Source organism: Nicotiana tomentosiformis, chromosome 2, assembly GCF_000390325.3.
Source record: "Nicotiana tomentosiformis chromosome 2, ASM39032v3, whole genome shotgun sequence".
Lineage (NCBI taxonomy): Eukaryota > Viridiplantae > Streptophyta > Magnoliopsida > Solanales > Solanaceae > Nicotiana > Nicotiana tomentosiformis.
The window spans coordinates 123134984-123155396 of NC_090813.1; the positions used below are offsets into that span (position 1 = coordinate 123134984).

General features: G+C 37.3%; 1 protein-coding gene and 1 pseudogene across 1 annotated transcript; both read left to right on the plus strand.

Annotated features, from left to right (window-relative positions):
- The first annotated feature begins 6572 nt into the window (after window positions 1-6572).
- Window positions 6573-8437, plus strand: LOC104103013 (uncharacterized; annotated as a pseudogene).
- Window positions 8438-10469: 2032 nt separating this feature from the next.
- On the plus strand, window positions 10470-11538 carry LOC104103012 (RING-H2 finger protein ATL3-like). The gene has a single exon (XM_009610878.4). It carries the CDS (start codon window positions 10685-10687, stop codon window positions 11423-11425), a length of 741 nt encoding a protein of 246 aa, XP_009609173.1. The 5' UTR covers window positions 10470-10684; the 3' UTR covers window positions 11426-11538.
- The last annotated feature ends 8875 nt before the right edge of the window (window positions 11539-20413 follow it).

Consider the following 20413-nt stretch of genomic DNA (forward strand, 5'->3'; position numbering starts at 1 on the left):
CAGTGAAGATGGACATCATACACCGCTAAAAAGTTACTGGTGCATTGCATAACCCGAATGGCATCTGCGAGAATGCGAAAGTACCATATGGACAAGTGAAGGTAGTATTCTCTTGGTCTTCAGGTGCAATAAGAATCTGGTTATATCCGTAATATCCATCCAATAAGCAATAATAAGCACGTCCTGCTAACCTATCCAATATTTGATCAAGAAATAGAAGCGGAAAATGGTCTTTCCGCGTAACTTTGTTGAGCTTTCTATAATCCATGCACACTCTCCACCCGGTGATAATTCTTGTGGGGATCAATTCATTTTTGTCATTTGTTATCACAGTCATGCCCCATTTCTTTGGGATACATTGCACCGGCGAGGTCCACGAACTATCATAAATGGGGTAAACCACCCCGGCATCCAACCACTTGATGATCTCTTTCTTTACTACCTCTTGCATGGATTCATTCAATCGTCTTTGATGTTCCACAGAGGGTTTGGCATCCTCCTCCAAAATAATTTTGTGCATGCAAAAGGCAGGGCTTATACACTGAATATCCGCCAATGTCCAACCTATTGCTTTCTTTCTCCTTTGAAGCACCGCAAGGGTGGCATCTACCTGCATGTTAGTTAAGCATGAGGAAAGAATAATAGGTAAAGTGGAACAAGGGCCTAAAAACTCATACCTGAGGTGTGAAGGCAAAGGCTTTAACTCCAAGGTGGGAGGCTCCTCGATTGAGGGCTTTGTTGGTGGAGTCTTCCGATTTTCGAGATCCAAGGAAAGTTTTTGCGGCTTATAAGTATATGATCTCATTCCTTGCAAAGCATTGACACATTCTACAAAGCCTTCCTTCTCATCCTCATCATGATTCAACAACACAATTTCCAAGGTATCTTCCACATTTATCACAGCACTTGTGTCATCAAGAATTACTTCGGTCACAAGATCCACGAACGAACACACTTCGTTGCTATTTGGCTGCCCCATTGATTTACAAATATGGAACACCACTTTTTCATCGCCCACCCGGAAGGTGAGCTCTCTAGCTTCCACATCAACTAAGGCCTTCCCTGTAGCAAGAAAAGGTTTTCCCATAATGATTGGCACCTCGTAGTCAACCTCATAGTCAAGTATAACAAAATATGCGGGAAGGATGAACTTGTCGACCCTAACTAACACATCATCAATTATCCCTAATGGCCTTTTCATTGTCCGATCCGCCATTTGCAACCTCATGGATGTGGGTCTTGGTTGCCCAATCCCCAATGTTTTGAACACAGAATAGGGCATCAAGTTAATGTTTGCCCCCAAATCACATAAAGCTTTGGCGAAATCGGCACTCCCAATAGTGCACGGGATTGTGAAAGCACCGGGATCTTCCAACTTTGGAGCCATGGAGTGCACCATAGCACTCACTTGATGTGTCATTTTTATAGTTTTACAGTTCATTTATCTCTTCTTTGTTACCAAATCCTTCATGAACTTGGCATATCCCGGCATTTGTTCTAAGGCTTCAACCAACGACACATTTATAGACAAACTTTTCATCATATTAATGAATTTCTTGAATTGATTCTCATTGTTTTGCATTGCAAATCTTTGAGGGTATGGAGGAGGAGGCCTTGGCATTGGTACCTTAGCCTTTGGCACTACCAGTTTCGGCATGTCAATCATGTGCTCCCTAGACGGGTTCACTTCTTCTTGTGTCTCCTCCACATTTTCATCAATATCAATACTTGATTCTTCATTAGCTTGAACATCATTTCTTGGCTCATCATCATCGTGCACCAACACATCATCACCCATATGTCTTCTTTGGTTTGAGGTACTAGCAACTCCATCTCTCCCACTTCTTGTTGTCACGGCCATTGCATGCCCCGTATTCCCACCGTTTGGGTTCACCACCGTATCACTAGGTAGTGTCCCCTTTGGGCGAGTATTTAAAGCTTGTTAAATTTGGCCAAGTTGAACCTCCAAGTTGCGGATAGAAGTACTGTGGGAGGCTAATTGGGAATCGGAGTCAGCGTTTTTCTCCATCATTTGCTGAAACATGTTTTTAATCTGTGCCATTTCACTATTGGAAGAACTAGGACCTTGTGACAGATATGAAGGCGGGTTATTTGGTTGTTGATACATCGGGGGCCTCTGAAAGTCCAACCCCCGATTTTATTGATTGTTATTGTTCCAAACCCCTTGATTATTGTTGTTCCCCAAATTGCTTTGATTGTTTCCACCCCAATTACCTTGATTATTTCCTCCCCAATTGCCTTGATTACCTTGATTACCCCAATTTCTTTGATTATTGTTGTTGCCACCACTCCAATTTCCTTGGTGGCCTTGGTTGTTCCAGTTTTCTTGGTTTCCTTGTGATCTCCATTGTTGTTGATTTGGAGCATTGCTTCTTTGACCTTGATAATTGTTGACATATTGAACCTCTTCATCTTGCTCATCATATGAATCATCTTGATTATACCCACTATTACTTTGCTCAGATTATTCCGGATGGTTTTGTACTTGTTGACCTCGTTGTCGTCTCTTATTTACCATCATGTTCACCCCTTCCATAGCATTCACCTGTTTCGACCCTTGAACCTGTTGAAGCTGAGCCTTGGCCAATTGGTTCATGGTGGTTGTCAACTCTGCAATAGCTTGCCCATGATCATGTATCTCCTTGTGTAAGTGAATAATATTTGGGTCACCCTGAGGAACATTGGCTCTACTTTGCCACGCCGAAGAGGTGTCCGCCATCTCATCCAAGATTTCACAAGCTTCAGAATAAGGCGTGTTCATGAAGTTAAAACCAGCGAGTTTATTTACCACACATTGATATGTTGTGTTGATCCCCCTGTAGAAGGTATGTTGGATCATGGCCTCGGTCATATCATTGTTCGGGCATTCTTTGACCATGGTGCGATATCTTTCCCAAATCTCGTGCAATGGCTCATTGGGCTCTTGTTTGAAAGATAAAATTTCATCCCTTAGTGTAGCCATGTTCCTCGGAGAGAAGAATTTGGCAATGAACTTCTCGGCCAACTCATCCCAAGTGTGGATGGAATGATTGGGCAAACTCTCTAACCAGTCCAAAGCCTTTCCCCGTAGAGAAAAGGGAAACAGCCTTAACCGTAGTGCATCCTCGGTGACATTTGTTTGCTTGTTCCCCCAACAAGTATCGCCGAAACCCTTGAGATGCTTGTAGGCATTTTGGTGTGGAGCCCCGGTGAAGAAACATCGCTGCTCAAGCAGTGTAAGCATCACGTTGGTAATTTGGAAGTTGTCCGCCCTAATCCGGGGCGGGATTATTGCACTTGCATAGCCCTCATTCTGTAACACCCGGTGCGCTGCTCTTGGTGGAGGTGGGGGGAGGGTTTGGGACATAATCTTGAGGCAGTCGGCCTCGCCTGTTTACTTGAGGCTCGGGATGAACCTCATCCATTTGATCATCATCTACCTCCTCCCCCAATGCTAAATTTCTGAGGGGCTCGTTGTTAAGGGCCATTTTGTACCTAAAAGCAATTCACAAATAAAATTAGCGACTCGGAAGGAAAGAAAGACAAAACACACAAACACCTAGATATATAGATAAATCTGTTTAACTCCCCGGCAATGGCTTCAAAAATTGATCGGGTCCAAGCCTACACTACTATTGAGTAGCGAGGGTGGTCGATGTAGTTTTAACCCAACTAGGTCGGGATCGAATCCACAGGGAATTAATGTTTGGAATTGGGTTTATATCTAAGCTAGATGCGGGTTTTGAATCTAATTACACTTCCACAAGTTTGGGTTTGATTTCTACTTCTAACTTTACTCTAAAGATTGCAATAATTGAAAGTAAGGACAATATTTTTGTTGTTGTTTCTCAAATGTTTAAAGAGACTAGGATAGTGACTTCTACCTAGGTGGATATCTAACGGGTAGCAAAATCTAGTACAAGCTTGATTAGTTAGGAATGTAATATAGCTATCACACCCGGGTACTCACTCTATACCTCTCGGTAGTTTGAGTGATTTTGCCCAATTTGGCTTTCTCAAGTCCAAATGGGTATTCATGCAAATCAAGTGATATTAGCTCAAGTTGGGTATTACTATTTCTAGGTTTAACCCTTTAATTGGGGCTATCAATTTCTTGAATTCACCCCAATTCCTTGTTAGCTTAGTTTTCCTAGACTTAGTCCATCTTTCTCAAGTAGAGACTAAGTCATAAAGACATGAATCAATATTTGCAACCATTAATTCTTGAGTTCTAGCAAGAACTAGGCTAAATATCACTAACCCATTCACATTCAAGCCCTAAAATTAAATACCCATTAAATACTCACACTAGGGTTGGGTCACAACCCTAGCTATGATTTAGCTACTCATGAAAATAACGGAAATTAAAGATAAAATAAAGATAAAATCTACAATATTAATTTTATGGAATGAAAATCTAATGTTAAGAAGTGAATCTAGTACAAAATTTCCGAAAACAGAAAAGTCAGTCGTCTTAGGTGCTCAAACAAAACATAATATCCCCTAAAAATGACAAAACGTTCTATTTATACTAAGCTAAAAATATCTGACAAAAATGCCGCTGCGGAGGTTGTGCGGCCGCGTAATTCTGAGTGCAGCCGCACTCTTGCTTTCGCGGCCGCATAATTCTGATGCGGTTTGCGTTCTTCTCTTTTGGATCTGGTTTGAGTTGAACTTTCGCGGACCGCATAATTCTAAGTGCGACCGCATAAAAGTGATGCGGTCCAAACTTGCTTGAGTTTGGCTTAAAATCAACTCTCTGATTCTTCGTCTTGCGGACCGCATAATTTCGATCGCGGCTGCACATGAGACTTTTGTGGTCGCACAATTCTGGTGCGGTCCGCACTTCTCTCTTTTGCTCAAGTTGCCAACTCTCTAAATCTCAGTCATCGCGGTCCGCGTAATTTCTATTGCGGCCGCACATTTCTGGTGCGGTCCGCGTTCATCATTTAGCCCAATATCACACTCTCTGAATCTCCCTCTTGCGGACCGCATAATTATGATCGCGGTCGCATCATGGCTTTCGCGGCCGCACAATATTTGTGCGGTCCGCACTTCAGACCTCTTTGACCAGCCTTGGTTTTTGTTCAACTTTTGACTCCTTTGTGAATTGATTTTGATTCCTTTGGTTTATTTTGAACAATTCCTGCAAGCAAGCATATTTATTAGTTTCCGGGAATACCTTCAAGCATTTTTGGCCTAAAACACAAGTAAAAGAGAGCAAATAATAGGTTAAAATCCCTACTTATCACGCCCCCACCACTCCACCCATTTTTCTTCTCCTTGGACACTTACCTTTGTCTTCTCCATAGATTAAACTCTGAAACGCTGAAATAATTCTAGATCTAAATTTAAATTCAAATTAATTATTAATCTCCTCCAAGTTTGACTGAAATATTTCTAGATTTGCTGGACACTCACCTTTCTTGTTTTCATATCTGCTAAAATCAGTGCATTTACTGTGTCACAATTCTCTGACGTTTCCCCAAAAACTTTGCCACAGGAAACCGATTCTTTTACCTTAGCAACTTTGTGGTTTAAAATTATATACCTAGTACAGTATCAGATTCACCGGAGCGATGGTTTTGCTTATTTTTTGTCAAAGGTGAAGAATTGGGTTTTGAAGCTCAACAATGGCAGGAGAGAAGAAAATAAATTAAATTTACTTTAATACGGGTATACAATCTTATAATTGTTCCCTTCTCTACTATCTGTGTGACTACAATCCTTCCAGTGCTGGATTTATGTCACAATTAATATGATGATGATTAATTTTGTTTCCAAATTTGCTTTCGGACTTAGTTGACACATTTTCATAATTTGTTTCTAGATCAGGCATCCGGTGGAGTGCCATAAAAACCCGAATGTTTTGTGTAATTTTTGTTTTTGGATGGGCGTAAAGAAATAGGGTTATGGTGTTTATGGATTTTGTTCTAAAACATAATGTTGATGGTGATGGTTTCTATGCCAATGGTGGTAGCAATAGTGATTTTAATGGCAGAAAAATCTCTAATAGAAGATGACTAAAAGTGGGAGTTGGGGAAAATGAGAGACGGGTTGGGGAGGGGGAGGCTTTTATTTTTATTTTTCTCTTTTTATTTTTTAAAGAAAGAATTACTATTTAAGGAGTAAATTAAGGTTTTTGTTATGATACATGTCACGACCTTATTGGTGCATGATATCAAGCATATTTTAAAAAACTGGTCAATAAAAAAGTAGTGTGTTTTAGACACACTCTGGAAAGATTGAGTGTATAAAGTGATTTTCGTTCGCAAAAAGTGTGTAGCATAGATTTGGTTCATAGTTTAGGGGGTAACTTATGTATTTTGCCCTGCTCTATATGATAGATGTCCTTTAATACATACCTGGCTGATCATTCGTGTTTCATTTCATTTCAAATAGAAAGAACCATAATTTGTTAAGAGTTTAGCCATAAATAATCTGTAGTTTCTTGGCTCACATCTTACCTGAGGTAGTACTTTAGCTTTTCAACAGAAAGGCGTATGTGATCAGGATGGAATGTGTATGCTTGTAATATTAGTCCAAAAATCTATGCCACGGTAACCTCAAAATTAGATATCTGTTTAATGCATCATTTCGCCCTCAGGCCTCATCTATGCTGAAACTCATGCCCTGGTTAAGTGTATCATTGACTTGACTCTTGCTTAATTTCTTCCAACTCTAGCCAAATGCTTAGTTCCTACATGATGTCAGAGGAAGCAACTAGAGATCTGAAAACACTGCCTGAAGCTGGCAATCTCACTGAAATCTCCGGTAACGGGAATGCTTCCAGGAAGCAGGTTGAGAATATTGATGGAAATCATAAAGAAATGGAAAGAACAAAGTCCGCCTTACCAGTAGAACCTATCTCTAATGGAGACGGCAAGGTGATTCTGGGGCCGAGATTGGAAATTCGGAAGTAGAATACATTGAATCTGAGAATTTGAAGGATGTAGAAGATGTAGATATTAGCCTGAAAGTAACAAAATCTGGAGGTTTCATTTCTTACTTCTGTTGCTGTTTGGTTTCTTGTATCGGTTGAATAAGCCTCTTCTCAACATCTCGTATATATCCTTCCATATTTTAGACACTGTTGACTGGGCTGGACTCAAAGGACTGGGTTTTAGTGTGTGGGGCACTCAATGATGTATGACGTTTGTCCATGTTCCACAGAGACGCAACTTGATATGTTGTAAGTCTCATTTCGTAAATGAGGATATTACCAATGGTTTGGCAGATCTACGTTATGTGTTCTCTGTTAATTTTTTCTTCTTAACATAAGCAGAGGAAACGTGATATCACTTATTGTGAAATCCTTGAAGAATCCAAGAAGTGCTGTTTCTAAAACCGTTATCATGACTTCAGCAGACATTTTCAAAGCATACTATGACAGAATTGTTTGACTCTATGGATCCTCTCGTAAGCTTAGATTTCAACCGACCTTGTTCGTGCATGCACGTGCAATGTAGTTTCCTGAGACAATTTGTTTTCATCCTTGTGCTTATAAAGTGACACTCTTTGTGCCTAGCTTGTTCAACTTTTTCTGAATTCTTCACAAGACAAGCGATTTGTATGCGAGGCAACCGAGAAAGCTCTAATATCCATGACGACATGGGTTTCTCCAGTTTTATTGTTACCCAAGCTGCAACCTTATCTAAGAACAGAAATCCTCGAATTCGAGCAAAGGCTCTGGTTAGAGTTCTGAACAGCCTATTTCTTTTCTGATATGTTTTTTGATTGACGACTGATGAAACTTCATCTGATTACTGAGATATTATCTTGCTAAGTTTTGCTGACCATATCTAGATCCCGGACTGAGCTAGAGAAGGAATTTTATTTTAAAAGTATTTAATACTATACTATCGAGTATAATATTGTCAGTGACCTTAATCTACTGAACCTATTTAAACATATCCAAGGAGATTTAAGCCGGAGTGAAATCATATTTTGATGCTCATCTCTGCGTTGCTTAAAACGAAGTTCCTGTTCTTCTGGAATGAAATAGGACTATGTACTTTGTCGTGCATGATCCTATTGCTTGTGGAATGAGTAAAAGATGAATAAGATGTTTGTCCTGCTTCCAAGTTTTGAGTTGGTAAGGTGTTTTTACTATTTGAAATCTTTTATTTTCAGGAATATATGTGTTGGCTGTAACGGACTTGTACGATTTGCAGGGAGTTGATGGAATTAAAGCATATGGAATTGAGAAGCTGATCCAACTTGCCGCATCTCAACTTAGTGACCAGCTCCCTGAATCAAGGGAGGCTGCTCGTGCTCTATTGTTAGAACTGCAAAATGTTTACGAGAAAACACTTGATATGACGCCAACAGCAGTGAGTGAAGACCCCGAAACAATTCCTGGGAGCATTTCTGTCAATTGAAGCTCTCACCTTTAAGTGCTCAAGCTGTTCTTCGTGTGACAAATGTCGCCCGGTAGTCAGTGGCGGAGCCACATGCATCCAAGGGGTGTCAACTGACACTCCTTCGTCGGAAATTACACTATTTAGCTCGGTAATTTTTTTTAAAATATGTATATATACTATATAATGACACCCCTTAACTTCTGGTGAGTTTATTTCTTTATATTTTGACTCCCCTTAATGAAAATCTTAGTTCCGCCACTGCCGATAGTGTCTTCTTTTTGGTTCATAGTGAGCACATTTTCCCTTTATTCTAATATACCTGTAAATACCATTAAAGGGTGAGGTGCTTGGTAGACAGTTAAACTACGTAACGGAGCTATAAACCTAGAGTGTCTCGAGTATATGATTAAGATCACATTGCATTGTACTTAAAATCATTGACGGTGCACGCCACGGAACATAGATATGACCTTGACCACTATTGTTTGTTTGTATCAATATCTAAAGACGATGCATTAATATCAAATTCGAGGAGATTTGTTTCTTGGTGCCCATGCAAGGATGTTTGTTACAATCTAGTTCCTCTGGGTTACTGAGCAGCGCTAACACTTGATCTGAGAAAAAGCTCCATTCTAGATTATTTGTCATGATATTGTAAATCTACTGTCTAGATTATTGTAACATTACATTTCATCCGCTGTTTCATTTAATTGGTTGTTTATCAGATGTAGCTTCACTCTTTACTTAAAGAAAATCTTTTGTTTGTTCAAAAACCTTTCTTTATCCATTGTGGGTTGGTCAACTATTGTTGAGCTGACAACATACTGATGATTAACAAACTATGATAAGAACCAGGTTTCAGGGTCGAATTTGACACGTTGCAAGACTGGTGTGAAGATAAGACAAGATGAGTATATTGAACATTAAAAGAACCAGGTTTACAGAGCAGGCTGAAGTCAGCTAGTTAGACGCGGAAGACCAGCATTCCCACGCATTTGGGAGGACTTCCTGTAATAAAAGGAATATGCGTATATGGAAAATACTCGTGGAAAGTAAGAAGGATGCAAGTTGGGTAAAATATGGAAACCAAGCCTAAACGGGAGAGGATTTTCTTAACCGAAATATTTTAGGTTTTGGAGCAATTAATAAAGATTTCGGCCAACCTTGCACCTATAAAAGAAGACCTTTTACCATAATTCAAGACTACTGTTACTGAGAGAAATCAAGAGAATACTTCTGATGATAGCAAGAAAAGCAACAAGGTACTTTTAAAGATCCAACTCAATCAATTGAAGAACACGTTTTGAAGATGAGGTTGCTCGAGTTTTTTAGTTGTTAGGTTGAGTCTTTTCTTCTGATATGTAACCTATCTGCTTTCATAGAAGTGTAATAGGTTATTATTGAGACTTTGTTGTTTATTAGCTTTCTAGGCTAGAGTTAGTCGGGAAAGGGGTTGCTACAATTGAGTTGATTGTAGGGGTTAGGATACTAGAGTTAGTCCCCTTTGTTATTGAGCTGTAACCTAAAAATTGTTCTTTGAAGTTAGTGGAGATTTGAGGAAAATCCTATTGGGTAGGTCGTGATTTTTACTCCCTTGAGCAAGGAGGTTTTTCACGTAAAAATCTCTTGATTACTTTTCCGCAATTATTCTTGTTTGAGTGTGTCGAACTAGTTCAAAGAACTAGGTTCTTTGAAAACGCAAAAATCAGGCAAAACACAATTCAACCCTCTTCTTATGTCTAAGTGTAGTCTAAATTAACAACTACTTAGGTACGAAACTACAAATAGAAAACTACAGAGAACAATCACTTTTTGAATTTTGAGAAAAGCTCATTAGCCAAATACATCACAGCAGGGGCAAAGACGTTGAATGTAGGCTTCCGTAGTCATTCTACATTCCAAACAAATGACCTAATTCGAAGAAATGATAGGAATATGATAAATAGATAAGTTTCTCCTGTCTTAGCTTTATTAATACTTTAATGTACTGCAACAACTACAATGTTTGTATATTATATTCTCCACCAACTCCACAAGTGAAATAAACTTAAACCCCACGGAACATGGGCCTCCAGTGATTCACCGCTTATGCCCTCTGATGTGACTTTTTCTGCATAAAACTAGAACCATAAGTTCCAGCATTCGCACTCTTTAGCACCTTTAAGAATGATAGAACTCCATTTCTCTTGAACCTGAGGAGCCAATGTATAAATAATCTCTTATACTGGTTCTTGGTTTTCATCTCTTGAGATAATTATTTTAGAGATCGATGGAGCAAAAGATGAGATGAATAACTATGTATTAGGCATAACCTTATAATCATGACGATCGCGATATCAATGATACTGCTCTTTGTGGGGATTGGAATTCTGATCCTAATTCATGTCTGTATTGTCGGGAGAGCTTACAGAAGAGGAATTGGAACTACTAACATAGTGGAAAGAGGCAGCTTAGCGAGCAACAGCATGTCCCATGAGGATATAGAAAAGCTTCCTTCCTATGCCTTTCAGTCCAAAGATAAAGGAACCAGTCAAGTTGAATGTGCAGTTTGTTTGGATAATCTCAAGGTGGGTGATAAGTGCAGGTTATTGCCTCAGTGCAATCACAGTTTTCATGCTGAGTGCGTAGATTTGTGGCTCTTGAAAATCTCCATTTGCCCAATTTGCAGAGCTACTGCTGGTGGATCCATATCTGGAGGAGAAAGTAGCCGATTTAGCGAAAGTGGCAGGCAGGAATTAAACGCGGAAACTGCTGAATTAGCAGAGATGATATTGGTACCAGAGAGTGGCAATTCCGTTAACTATTTAAGCTTTGAGATGAGAGCGAATCATACAACCCAAAACAGTGAGCAATTGAGCGGAGTTGGTTCAACTGATGGCCAAACTAGTGAAGCGAATGTGAGCTTTAGTGAAACAAGAAATGATTGGAGAGTGAGCCAAGAAGAAAGTGTCCGTTTAAGTGAGAATTCTACTGAGGAGTTGAGAGCAACCCAACCTATAGAAAGTATCCATTTGGTCCATGAAGAAATACTACATCAAGAGACCCTCAAACAGCTTGATTAAGTTAGCTAATCAGAGTTGACGAATCATTTCTGCATTGTTTTAGATATAATTTTGCTTGAACCGTAAATTATGTGCTTGTTTCGATTTATATAAAAGCTTTTTGTTTGGGATGAGTTGAGGCATCATAAATGTGCTTTCCTAATTTCTTTTCCTTTTGAGAGATTCTTTAAAGTGCCTTTTGACTAGGTTGCTGGCTCAACCCCAACCTAGTAACTAGAAGTCGAATGATCAAATTCATCGTTGAGAACGTTAATCTCCAAAAAGACAAATACTATGGTGTTCTAAACAAATAAACACTTGAATAGCAAAATCCGTTGAGTAATTAGTGTTTAACCATGAAAATTTTAAATTTCACTTGAAGTTTGAATTTTGAAATTTCAAAATTTTCACTTCAAATCGCTTTACACCTCGCGGTGCTTACACCTCTCGCCTATTGAAGTTCTGTTCAAAAACCTCGTCTGAGACAAGCACAGAGCAACTCGACAGCGACAGGCGAACAGTATAAGCCCTTCTCCTGCCTGGAGTGGGGCAGGGGCATCCCTCTCTGTAGTGTGGGATGGAGCTGACTTTGATGGCACGACTAATCAAAATGGGTACGGAATAGGGGCATTGCTGATTGCACCTGATGAATCGCACACCATATTGTTCACAAAAGTTCAAAAACAGATCCAAATTTTATTCATGTTCAAACGCAACTCTAATTTTCAAATACTCTTTTAACTTAAAATTCTTTCACTTTTTTCTTGAATTTCACAATTTTTATGTCCAAACGCCCACTTATTTGCTGTTGCTTAAGAAATAGTTTCACAAAAAGGAGACAAACCAACTATAATATCAGATTTTATCTCTGAATTGAGTGGGAAAATGAGATATGAAGTTCGTTCTCTTTCTCTGAGTAAATTATTTGTTCATTGTTACTGCAATCTCCATTGCACTTAAACTGCTGATTACATATGCTACTGTACGTGCCTAGAGCTTGCGCAAGTCCCAACCTTTCCCTAACCTGTTGTGAGCTCTGTAGAGAGAGCCGTAAGATATTTTTCTAAAGAATAAAAAAAGGAAAAAGATAAACGCTTTGAAGAGGTAAGTTAACCAAACTTGATATTTAGCAGTCAAGTTTTACTAATATGCGGGTAAAATCAATTTAGTATGTGATAATCCAAAATGTCATCTTTAAAATTTAATAAGTAATTCTGTATTTTAAGACCTCGAAAAGTATTATTTATCATTCATCGACTTGCATACGCAGTCCGTATAATTTCCGAAAAAATTTTTGTGTGAAAAATAGATTAAAATGTGAAATAGAGCTTTAAAACTCAACTGAGTTGACTTTGGTCAATATTTTGAGCAAACGGACTCGGATCAGTATTTTGACACTTCTGTTAGGTCTGTATCGTGATTTGGGACTTGGGCGTATGCCCGGAATCGAATTCTGAGGTCCCTAGCCCGAGATATGGAATTTTGATGAAAAATTAAAAGTTTGAAAGTTTAATGATTTTTAAGAATTTACTGATATTGGACTTATTGACACCGGGTCTGTATTTTAGTTTCGGAGACCCGTATAGGTCCACTATAATATTTATGACTTGTCTGCCGAATTTGGTGAGAATCGGAGTTGATTTGACGTGATTCGGACGTCCGGTTATAAAAATATAAATTTTAAAGTTTTCTTGAAAATTTTCTATCATTTGGTGTCCGATTCGTAGTTCTAAGTGTTAGTTTGGATATTTTATCGCGCGAGTAAGTTCGTATGATGTTTTAGGACTTGTGTGCATGTTTGGTTTGGAGCCCCGAGGGCTCGGGTGAGTTTCGGATAGGCTACGAGATGATTTCGGACTTAGGAAATCTGGTTTTCTGCAGACTTCAGGCTTCTAGTGTGTTCTTCTTCGCGTTAATGAAGGTACTCTCGCGAACACGAAGAGCAAATTGTGGCTGGCATGTTTTGTGCTTCACGTTCGCGACAGAGTGAACGCGTTCGCGAAGGTTTGAGGTGCAAAACTTCGCGTTCGCGAAGGCCAAACTAGGAAAGCTCCGCGTTCTCGAAGTAGCCCTCGCGTTCGCGAAGAGTAAAATTGGTCAGCAGAAATTTATGCTTCGCGAACGCGAGGCACTGACCGCATTCGCGAAGGGTAAAAATTTCAGAAACAGAACTTAAGTTCTGAAAAATGGGATTCGTCCCATTTTTGAGCTCGGGTAAGGCGATTCTTGGGTGATTTTCACGAGAAAACATTGGGATTTGACGCTTTTGGAGACAAATTCAAAAGAAAAAGTTGTGGTCGAATAATTTAATGGAATTTGCAAAGCGAGGTAAGTGTCGTGGTTAATCTTGACTTGAGGGAATAGAACCCTTAAATTATTTGTTATGTGAAAAGCATCTGAACGACGTATAGGCGAGGTGACGAGTGTCTATACGTCATCAAATTAATTGTTTGTATAATTATTTGAAAGTCTAAATTGTTTGAATACACGAATTAATTGTTATAAAAATTGTTTCTCTCCTATTCTTTGTCAAATATTAATTCTTGAATTCCTGCAATAATTGCTACATGCTTATTTGATTTATGTGCATTAATTGCTACTTTACATTTAACATATTAAATATTAAACTGCCTATTTTCTCCCTGATTTTCATAATAAATTACTATCTGTCATTGTTTGTTTCATAATTAAATCATAATTATTGTATGCTTGTTGTTTTATAATTTTATATTAATTGTTGCATTTATTGGGGCAATTTCTTCTATAAGAATTGGTAAATGAATATATTGGAGGAGCGGGTTGGACGCCGCAACAGAATTGATTAAAATGAATATATTGGGGAATCGGGTTGCACGCCGCAACAGACTTGATTAAAAATCCATATTGGGGGATCGGATTACACGCCACAATAGACTTGATTAAAAGTTCATATTGGTGGATCAGATTGCACGCCGCAACAGACTTGCTTAAAAGTCGATATATATATATATATATATATATATATATATATATATATATATATATATATATATATATATATATATATATATTGGTGGATCTGATTTCACACCGCAACAGACTTGATTAAAATAAATATATTGGAGGAGCGGGTTGCATGCCGCAACAGAATTGAATATGAATATATTTTGGGAGCGGGTCGCATGCTGCAACAAAAATTGATTAAAATAATAATTGGATATGATTGCTAAGTTGACTTCAAATATAAGCATGAGTTACCGAATTTATTTTTATTATTGTGGTTATTACTATTATTGCGTATAGGGTAATGTAAGTGACTTGCCTTAGCCTCGTTACTACTTCGTCGAGGTTAGGCTCGACACTTACCAGTACATGGGGTCGGTTGTACTGATACTATACTCTGCACTTTTTGTGCAGATTTCGGAGTTGGTCCCAGCGGCGTACCATAGACTTGCTCGGATTCCAGCTACCCAGAGGAGACTTAAGGTATAACTACATGGCGTCCGTAGTTCTGAAGTCCCCGTCTACTTACTTTAGTTGTGTATTTGTTTCAGATAACTCTATTTTATTCAGACCTTTATTTGTATTATTCTAAAAACTCATGCACTTGTGACACCAATTCTGGAATAGTATTTAGACACCGTTATTTTATGAATTTTTCACAACATTTCAGACTTTACTTCCGCATTTAATTCTTTGTTATTAATAAATTTAAAAATTATTTTAAAATAAATAATATTATTCTAATGTTGGCTTGCCTAGAAAGTAAAATGTTAGGCGCCATCATGGTCCAAAGGTGGGAATTTCGGGTCGTGACATAGTACAAGTATTTTCTTAAGATATTTAATGTCTACTAGTCTCAAGGTGCGCGCGTTGCGCGTGTACCTTATATTAAGATGTTTAAAATTTTAAAATACCTCATATATTATTAAAAATGTATCTAAGTTGTAAAATTGAGAATAATGATAAATGTATATAAGTTTCTAAAAATAATATACGTCGAGCCTATTTAGAAAACTCAATAAAGAAAAAGCTCTACCCGTTTTTTACTCATCCACATGTTAATGTTAATGTTAATGTTATTATATTTATTTTCTTCTTTTCTTAAAAATTAAGAAAGTGACTTTAAGAATACCTAATCCATGTACTTATTTGATATTGTCATAATCTATTTATCTATTATTCGTATTCCATGAAAACAAAATTCAATTAAATTGAATGTTGTTATCATTAACTTTTTAAAAGTAAAAAATTGAGAATCTAGATCTATTTAAAAGAAAAAGTAGAATCTAACATCTCATTTTTTTGGTCACTGACCCGTTTGGGTTTTATAGATTTTTAATTTTAAAAAGAGCTTGATTGTTGTAAACCAAAAAAAAGAAAAAATTGTATAACAAAAAAAATAGTTATTAATATATTATAAACCATTGATTAATTAAGTTTTCAAAAAGGATTCAAACTTTGCAAAAAGTTTTATTCTCATTGTAGTGATACTTGAAAAACTCCTTCAAATATTGTAAATATAGCAAATCCCTCCCTAACCAAAAGTATTGGGTTTAAGTCTTGTTTATAAAATTATCTTTGTTGGTTTTCTGATGTGAAATCGAATTTAATCGGCCCCAATACAAGTATCAAATACTGAGTAGAAAATCAATAAACATAGAGTAGCATAGTTTTATTAGATTTATAATCCTTGTGAAAACTAACTTTAGTTACAAACATAAAGGATTTTGTTATGTTGATTGAGCAGATAATATTTTTATAAGATTTATAAATCCTTGTGAAAGTTAACTTTAGTTCCAAATGTAAATAATTTTGTTATATCGATGCATTTGAATATAAATCCTTGTGGAAGTTAATGTATTTTCTAAACCTAAAAGAAGTTAAAACTGCTCGAAAATTTGAGTGTTTTAGTCAATAACTACTACTAATAAAATAGTAATATCTATCAAATTGAACTTATGTTCTACCTAGGGGTGTACACGGACCGAGTTAGTTCGAATTTTATTAAAACCAAACCAAACTAATTATATCGGTTTGGATTGGTTCGGTTTTATCGGATTTTTTGGGTTTTTTTAATTTTTTTTGTTACATAAATATTATTTCAATCTTGCATTATTAAAGTTATAGATAAAATTTTGATAAGTGAATATATGTTTACTAATAAAAATAAATAACAAACATATGATCTATTAAAGTGATCTTATGGGAGAATTTTCTTTAGTAACACATAATAGTTTATTTTCTTGGTCGTCTGCCAATAATTTTTGGTTGATGTGCGCTTTCAGGGTTAACTAAATTTAATAATTAAACATAAAAATTAATATGATACCTAAATAATGATATGTTCTATGTAATTTTAGATTATCGAAATACCACTTCAAATTCGAAAAACATATAATAAATCTTGACATAGGAATATGAAAGAACAAAGAGATGATTGACATCAATAACACATAATAAGAAAGTGATACAATCTATTATTTAAAGTAAATAAAAATGAATGCACTTTATAGTTCTATTAAATATTATATCTCATGAGAGGATCTCAAATATTTCTAGACAACTTTTAAATAAAATTCTATATAAAGTCTTAAAATTATATATAAAAAATTATATATTTATATGTCGGTTTGGTTCGAATTTTTTTTACTCAATATCAAACCAAATTAAACCAAACCTAATCAGATTTTTTAATCGATTTGATTTGACTTTTTGGTTTTATACGGTTTTTCAATTTTGTACACCCCTAATTCTACCTATTGAAATTCTAAAGTCACGCCAATAATTACTCGTGGAAAAGACCACTCTAGAGAATCTTTTTTCCTTTCTGGAAAATAAAGAATCCCAAACGTTAAAGGAATTGAAGGGCTAAAAAGATATGACTAAAAGATTTGGAAAGAATTAACCGTTCAATTTTTATTATATTTTATTTAGAAATATCTTATATTATATGGTTTAAATAAGGAAAGATTTAACACACAAAAATTTAGTTGAATTTAAATTCCTAAATATTAGGAAAATAATTAAATGGCTATTTCTAAATATGAAAAAATAATAATCAAATGACTATTGTGTTCAATGTGAACTATACTTTTAAAGGATAAAAAAGGCAAACGACATTTCGCTAAGGGTCTTCGTGCTTTTAATATAGTATAGATACTTTATCTATTTAGGCAATAAGCTACAAATTTATCACGACCCCAAATCCGCTAGTCGTGATGGTACCTAACCCAACTCGCTAGGTAAGCTAACTAGTAACTATCCAATTCCAATGATATTAACAAGACAAATAAACGATAGTAATTTACTGAATTATTATACTTTTCCCAATAACTGGTAGTACAAATCATGAGCTTCTAAGAATAGAATTTACAAAGCTGAAATAAAATAAATACATCGTCTGTTTGAGAAGTACATAAACAGAGTTTTATAGATCTAAAGCTACTACCACGAACAAGGGGCAGTTACAACCGGACACAGATACATCTTCAATCCAGCTCCCATCGAACACAGCAACATCAGCAACCAACTTCTGCACGCAAGGTGCAGAAGTGTAGTATGAGTACAACAGACCATGTGTACTCAATAAGTAACACACCTAACCTTAGGGTGAAAGTAGTGACGAGCTAACAAAAAGGGGTCGGGTCCAACACCAATATTCCACAACAGTTCATAACAATATAGTACAAGTAAAAAACGAGTATCTCAGAATAAAAGGCTTAATTCGTTCACAGTTCCAGAAAAATAGGCATTTCTTTTTAAGTATCTCAGTGAAAACCCAAATCTTTTACCGAAAAAGCCAAAATACGAGTAAGTTTGAAAACTGTAATTTTTTTCAAAAATCCTTTTAACAATAAATAAGATGTTCCATTTTTCTTTCAGTTAGCAAGTGTAAAATGCCTCTATATGCCCATATGTAAAAATATATGAGAAGTCATAAATGACGTGATACTATACAGCATGAGAAAAAATGCATCTGTATGGTTGTATGTCAAATGTGCATGCCAAATGCAAAGAAAATCAGTGATAAAGATCATATGCATACTCTCAGAGTATCAATTCACACCGTCCTCCCAGTCACTTAGCACTCGACACTCGGCACTTGCACTCAGTAGGTACATGCGCTCACTGGGGGTGTGTAGACTCCGGAGGGGCTCCTACAGCCCAAGCGCTATAATTCGCACGGACAACTCACGTGCTGCACGGACAAATCACGTTCCATAATATCAATATCTGGAATCGTACGGACAACTCATGCGCTATAGTAAGCCAATCTGACCCGTTGCGGCATGAAGCCTGATCTCTTAATCTTTCTCACAACCAGGCCCTCGGCCTCACTCAGGCATCAATCTCTCCAGTCTCTCGGGCTCATAATGTCATGATACTAGCTCGAAAACAAAGATATGATACATCAATAAATAACAACAGAGAATGAGATATGATATGCATGTGAATGCATATGACTGCGTATGTAATGCAATGAAAGCATATTACTCAACAACAGAAATAAACTCAGTGGGTCCCAACACGATAAGTATGTAGCCTAGACATGGTTTCTAAAATAATCACACCTCGATAACTCTAGTACGTAGAGATTTCATGATTTTAGACAAGTTCAGGTAACTACACAGTACCACAAAAATAACGAAAATCACAGTTCATACGGTGCACGCCCACACATTCATCACCTAGCATGTGCGTCACCTTAAAATCAAACACATAACACCTATATTCAGGGTTCATACCCCTCAGCTCCAAGATTAGAAGAATTACTTACCTCGAACAAGCCAATACCAAATGCCTAGCAAGCCAAGCGATGCTCCAAAGATGCCATCACACGCGTAGTGACCTCCGAACGGCTCAAAACTAGCCAAAAGCAACTCAAGTACATCAATCAATGCTAAAGGAACCAATCCCGAACAAAAAAGATCAAATCTTGAATCAAAAGCCCAAAATCGGCCAAAAACCCAACACGGGCCCGTACCTCGGAACCCGACAAAATTTATAAAATTCAACAACACATTCAATTACAAGTCTAACCATACTAGTTTCACTCAAATCGGACTCCAATTCGATGTTGAAAACTCAAAAATTCATATTATGAAACTTTAGGGCAAAACCCCCAATTTCCTCTTTAATATCCATCAACCAAAAGCTAAAATCGAAGATAGATTCATGGAATATAACCAAAACCGAGTAAAAAACACTTACCCAATTCATATGGTAAAAATTGCTTCAAGAATCGCCTCAATCCGAGCTCCATAGCTCCAAAAATGTAAAAACGGTCGAAACCCTCGAAATAGAGTACTTTATAATTTGCCCAGGCCTCCTCTTTCGTGAACGCGGGAAATCCATCGTGTTCGTGATGAATAAAACTCACACTACCACAAAATACTCTACGCGTTAGTGATACACCCCATGCAAACACGACTAACCTTACGTGATCACATAGAAGAACGCTCAAATTCCCAGCTGCCAACCTCAACACTACGCGAACGCGATCCTCCAGAAGCGAACACGAAGAGGACTTGCCCTAACTCTACGCGGACGCGGGACATACTTCGCGATCGCGAAGAACAATTTGCTGCTGCCATCAAAATACACTACGCGTTCGCGACACTTGCCACGCGAACGCAATGAAGGACCGAGACACCAGAAACCAGCAGGACACAACAGTGTAAACATGAAGGAAAATGATCCGAAATCAATATGAAACACGCCCAAGCCCCTTAGGACCACGTCCAAATATACCAACAAGTCCCATAACATAACTCGGACTTACTCGAGGCCTCAAAACACACGTAACAACATCAAAACGATGAATCACACCTCAACTCGAAATCAATGAACTTTGAAACTTCAAGCTTTCACAACTGATGCTGAAACATATCAAAGCACGTTCGATTGACCTCAAATTTTGCACACAAGTCACATTTGACATTACGGGCTTGTTCCAACTTCCGGAATCAGAATCCGACCCCGATATCAAAAAGTCCACTCCAGTCAAACTTTTTAAAATTCCAACGT

Coding starts and splice junctions, on each gene's coding strand:
- LOC104103012 (XM_009610878.4), top strand. CDS start 10,685: ATGACGATCGCGATATCAATGATACTGCTCTTTGTGGGGATTGGAATT.